This window comes from Notechis scutatus, chromosome 3, assembly GCF_049901735.1.
Source record: "Notechis scutatus isolate UNSWTSFEM ecotype Mainland chromosome 3, rNotScu1.2, whole genome shotgun sequence".
NCBI classification, from domain to species: Eukaryota; Metazoa; Chordata; class Lepidosauria; order Squamata; family Elapidae; genus Notechis; species Notechis scutatus.
The window spans coordinates 48,727,641-48,733,395 of record NC_142011.1 but is presented as its reverse complement, the minus strand read 5'-3'; the positions used below and the strand labels follow the sequence as shown (position 1 = coordinate 48,733,395).

Here is a 5,755-nt window from a genome sequence, read left to right as displayed (position 1 = left end):
GATTTGAGGTTAATGTCATTCAGTGAAATTAGTGGGTCAGGAATTGAAGCAACAGTCTCTAGAGATTTTAATGTCTTTAAATCAATGACAGGCTAAGAGCGAGTTCAAAAAAAATGTGGATGAAATAAGTGGTTTGGAGATATGATTCACTTTTGGTGGAGCATACAGAGTTCAACTATAGACAGGAAAGATAGAAAAATAACATCCGATGTGGCATTGAGGCCTCTCGTCAGACCATGGAAGGAGAAATGTATCACGGGTGATTGTCACAACCATGAAGGCACAATGTTTACATTCATACACACCACTTACACATTTATTCTACTAAAAGGGAGGACCTTTTGTATAGTAAGACTTTGCTTGGGGAAGATTAATATGAGAAGATGATTTCTTAACTGAAAAAGAAGAGGCAGAAATTAGGAAAATAATCACCTTTCCTTTGGAAGTCTAGGCTAAGGTGTATCCCTAATGCATTGGAAGCTGGTGCAGCTTCTTGGAATTAAAAAAAAAAGAAGCAAGAAGGGTTTTCATCCGAGTCAATTGTTGATAGCCATTTTTATACTTCTCTTGTGGAATTAAGTCAATTAAATCAAAACCAAATTCTCATTTCAGGATTTGAGAAGTGGTCAGGAATCAAAAAGGAGGAGTGTTGTTTTGCTTCAATTTTGCTAGGCTGAAGGAAGACAAAAGGATGGTGATTTTGTAGCATAATGATCAATATTTTCATTATTTTAAGAAAATGCTTTCTTGAAGTGAAGGCTTGATAAATTTGCATACAAATTGAGATAAATTTATTTTTTTTTATGTCACATTCAGTATCAGAAAATTAACTTCTGTATAAATACTATACATAACCTATCTGATGAATCTCTATAGCTATTTATAAACCTTCTCCCCTTGGACAGGATCTGCAATAATCGGAGGATGGAAAGCATTAACAGAGTTATTATGGTAATGTTTCTGGAAGCTCATATACCAAATCGTGGAGCATCTTTGTTGGGTTTTAATAGAAAACATTTTTCCAGTGCTTTTGCCAAATTAGAAATTATCCTTTCATTGTGGACTATCTTTTCCCAATATGTATGGTCAGTATCTCCTTGACATATCCTTTGTCGTTGAGACATAAACACCATGAAATAATATTCTATATAGGCCAAAGCTCTCATCATCTCTCCTATAGTCATTTGCAGAGTCAATTATTTCAGCAGTGAGTTAGAAGGCAAATCAAGAGTGCAGTCAACTGTTCCACTAAAAAAGGATCAGAAACGGATTCTTCTTGAGCTAAATTATGGTCAGTATATGATCAGTTTTTAATACTGCTTCAAACTTGCTGTAAGACAAGAAGAAATTTTAAGGGAAGGTGGAGAACAATTGCAGAACAGCAGGCAGTGAGGTCTGCTCTTCCTAGTGGTGCCATTAGTGGATACTGCCTGCCCATCAAGGAAGTATTAAATTGAACACAGACCAAACCAATGTCAAGCCTAGGTTTTTTGTTGCAACCAATGGATTTACAGCCATCTCCATCAAAATGCAGATATGACCCAGCTGCACTTGATTGTGCAAGATGGTGTTTGTTGATTTGAAAAGCAGACCCTGCTTCTAGGGGAATAACAGTAGGAAGATGATAGGATAGATAGCAATTATTACTTACTTTGGGTCTCGCTAAGAAGCTGAATATGGATTCGATGCTATTCCATTTTGGGGGGTTGTCCTTTTGTCCCACCTATCATCCATACATTTGTTTTTGCTATCTTTGTGTGAAGGGTCCCTTAGCCGATGTGTCAAAATCAGGGCAGGGAGCTATGGTAGGCCATTCAATTTTCTTCCAAAAATGAGATACAGACATTTTTAGCTCTAAGCCGTGTTGCCAGCCCAACATATCTTGCAGATGCAAGATTGCAGAAGGTCATTTGTAGTTGTACCACGTGAAATAAAAGAAGGAACAACATACTTTCTGAATTTTAATGCAGAGAATGAGAAACATAATGTAAATAATAGCCCCTTTCTTTGGTCCACATAAAATTTTAAAACCCTGTGGTGGATCTTTATTAACTGTCCAAAGTTCCACATAGAGATATATTGAAAAGATGCTAAAGAAAAATAGACCGAAAGCCTACCTTCATTATCTTATTTGAATACTTAACTTGCTAACCACAACCAGAAGTTTAAAAAAATATGTCTGAATAGGGACAACACCTTGAAGGCAAACTCACCAATAAAGGCAGCTCTGAGATATAAGTTGTTTCAAAATGATTTTATTCTTTTAAAAAAAAATTTACTTCATAGATTTGAAAGGAGAAAATACTATTTTCATCAGGGCTGCTCTTGAGTATTACTGGACCACACAGAACAGGGACCTTCTCCAGCTTGCTTCTGCACAAAGTCCAACATTCAAAACTGCTCAACAATATTTTTAATAATCTAAATTAAGAACTTCTTCCCCCTTACCAAGAACATGTGATGCTTCCATGTAACTCAAAGTATAAAACTTAGTAGATTCTACTCCTATTCCAGTTACCACCTGACCTGAGTTACCAAAGCCATTCAGAATTCGTTAGGCATCCCACTCCTCTGTTTATCCTTTGTGCCTCCCTCCTCCCAATTTTCTCTTCCAAAGTCCTTGGATTGATATTGCAATAATACTTTCAAATCTTCTAGCTGTCACTTATGCGCCCTGCGGCTGTTGCAGGAGAAAGTGGTTTCTCAGCTCTACGACCAAAAGGAGGCTTTCTCCAAGGCCATCATTTATCCCGGGCCTGAAGAACAGAAAGCTTCCTCCCATTAACTGTCTTAGAAAAGGCTTCAGGTACAGTAGGTAGATTTGCCAATGTGAGGTCTTCTCAATTGGCTTCAGTTAAGCTGTCAATGTAGTTCTTTAGCAGGCATTCATAGTAGTTACCAATCTTTCTCAGGTTAGTTCGTAGTGCTGAGCTCATTGCTTCTATCATGCAGGGTTCCTTTTCCACCAGCATGATGGCTATTGCTCCAAAGTTGAGAAGGACCTGCAGGTAGGCCTAAAGTGAAAGACCAAGTTCCATCAGGCCAATGAACAAGCAATGTATTTTTAAGACCATACCACTGAATACTCCATCTATAATTATTGGGGCTGTGATCAGAAGAGCATAAAGTGGGGGGGGGGGGAAACACCCAATAATATATGAACGTAAATATGTATCTTTTTTAAACAAATCAAAGTAGAGAATGTACAAAACATCCATATGCGCAATTTTTGTCCTTGTTTTTTCCTGGAATAAACTGGCTATGGTATGCATGTGGATAGTAGCAGTATTATTTCAAATGATTACAATACACGAGTGCTGAACCACAATGAATTCAGTAATGCTCCCCTTGTGTCACAGCCCTATCCACATTTGGAATATCACTGAGCTCAACTATGGATGTAACACTGAGAATGTATGCTAATTGGGCAGAGAAGATAAATTCTTTGAAACAAAGACTCAACTAGGTACTGAAAAACAAAGTTATTCCTTTAAAGCGAGGGGGGGGGCAAAGCTGGGCCTTCTGAAAATCTCTTCTAGCAGCCACAGTTCATGGCCAATTGTGGAATTTTGATGGTTATTGTTCAGCTACTTCTAGATAAGGCAGGTGTATCGAGTAAGAAAGATGACCTTGAGTGAAACATGCAATATTACTTGCATAATTTTCATCAGGGTCATCTTCCTCATACTCATGATAAACAAACCATGAATTCTCAAATTCTAATTTATAAATTAAGATTTAGGGTTCATAACGTGTGCTTATGTTCCCTGATTCTGTAGTTCTTGATTATAGTGTCAGCTACAAATGGCTTGAAAATAAATAAACGAATGCAAAGGAGCCCAATCCTTAAGCAGGCAGATGAAATGTACAAGCTAAGTCCTCTGATTCTAAAACTAGTTTTCTGAGGTGGTTTTCTTTCTTTCCTCTCTCCCATTTCTTTTTGTTATCTTCATCAGTCATATTTGGGAGCCAGTGGGAAAGAAGCTCAGCTTCTCCTTACCTGTTCAAGTTCTTCTTTTCTTGCCAGCACTGCTGCAGATCGGTCTTTAGGAGTCCAGGATGGGACTGAAGTTTCTTCTTCAGCATTAAGGTGGCAAGGAGAGCTTGTCCTCTTCTTTTTGGTTGATGACTGTATCAATAAATTTCACAAGGAGATGTGTATTTAACAAGGCTAACAACAGCACCCCCCAATTTAAAGAAACTCCTGCTGCAAAGCATTGTGTAAAAATAGACTGTATAAAATATTCACATTTTGAATACTTAGGAAAAAGGAGGTCTATAATAAGGAGGTCTATAATAATATGAGGGTTCCTTCAGACCAACAATCAAATAAACAAAACGCCAATCAAAAACTGCCAAACAGCCATCAGTAAACAACCTAACCACAAAGAATCCCTAAAACCACCCCACCCACACACACAGGCAAGATACCAGAATATAAATTGACAGCAAACAGCACTCCTTACTAGCTCTGATGATACTACCTAGTTAGGGTAATGAAACATCTGCAAGAAAACAAGATCAGGCAGCACTAAGGACCCCTCATTTCAACTCTGACCTACAAATATTCTCCTTTATTGATATAATAATTTTGCTGCAAACTAGATCTAACTTTCCAGTACAGGTAGTCCTCAAATTATGACTGTAATGAAGCCTGCCCATTAGGGTTGAAAGGCATGTGAGACTCCAAAGTTTCAGCTAAAACAACTGACAGGGTACATTGTGAACAATTCCAGGATTTATTGACTTTTGCACAAAAGATGGCACTTAATCCCCTTCTGGGTAGAGGCACCAAGGAAATTAAACAGACAATTTTACATATTTTTATACACACCAAGACCCACCACCTCCCACCTTCTCTGCTGCCTCATTGGCTAAAATTGTTGAAATTAATATTGGATTATTCTAGGATGATTTTTAAAATTATGCCTGGGTTCACAATCTAGCCATAGTGACATGCTTAACAATTAATAATTTAGTTACCACTTGTTCAGCAGTTGCTACATCCTGCTCTGTTTACACTAACTGGATTCTCTTCTGGCTACTGCTTAAACTTCTGTTGAATGGATTTTACGACATCAGCACAACTGTCTGTGTTAATGTTTCACTGGGTTTTTTAAGGTTATATAGAAGAGAAACATATAGAAAAGAAATACGTTGATACTTTTACATTTTTCTTTTACAGGAATAATTATTTCTTCTTTTTTACTTCTCACAGGCAGGACAAACATTGAATGAACTGCCTCAAGTAATGACCAGCCATCTCCGCTCTTTCCAATGCATTTGTTAAATGAACAGACAGTTCTTTAAGTGCAGCACGGGGTGCCTGGGGGTGGGGTCGGGGAGGAGATATCCTTGAAGGCCAAACCCACTTGCCTCAGGTCTCCCAAGGCTTCCCCCCATCTCAAGATACCCCATGTTCTGCTTCCCATCTCTCAAGTAGCTGTCACACATGCCCACCGAACAACTGTTTTGCCAGCAAGAAACAATGGGGAAGGAAAACACTGGGCTCCCCTGCCTTTCTTGACTCTGCCCTGCCCTTTGTCCTGCCAAGTTGCCCCTGCCTTTCTGGTGCAAAAAAAAAACAAAAAACAGTTCCCTAACCTTTGAGAGCTTGCTGCGGGCTGGAAAAACAAAGCTCAAATCTTTCTGAGCTTCATTTCTCCAGCCCAGCACATGAATTCTGTTCCATGCATGGAGGGGAAATCCTTTTGCGGATGGCAGCAGCTTGCAATCTACCCTGCTGGCTTCCCCA

The 5,755-nt window shown here is 38.7% G+C and overlaps 1 protein-coding gene across 14 annotated transcripts in view; it reads right to left on the bottom strand.

Annotated features, from left to right (window-relative positions):
- Positions 1-1,948: 1,948 nt before the first annotated feature.
- LOC113418149 (uncharacterized) overlaps positions 1,949-5,755 on the bottom strand; it is a 56,507-nt gene continuing 52,700 nt past the window's right edge. For all 14 annotated transcript variants that reach the window (XM_087959768.1, XM_087959774.1, XM_087959773.1 and 11 more), the window contains 2 exons: positions 4,001-4,129; positions 1,949-3,014 (listed from right to left, as the gene is read on the bottom strand). In XM_087959768.1, the coding sequence (XP_087815894.1) occupies positions 2,841-3,014; positions 4,001-4,129 (303 nt within the window). In that variant the 3' untranslated portion in view covers positions 1,949-2,840. The remainder of the gene's footprint in view (positions 3,015-4,000; positions 4,130-5,755) is intronic.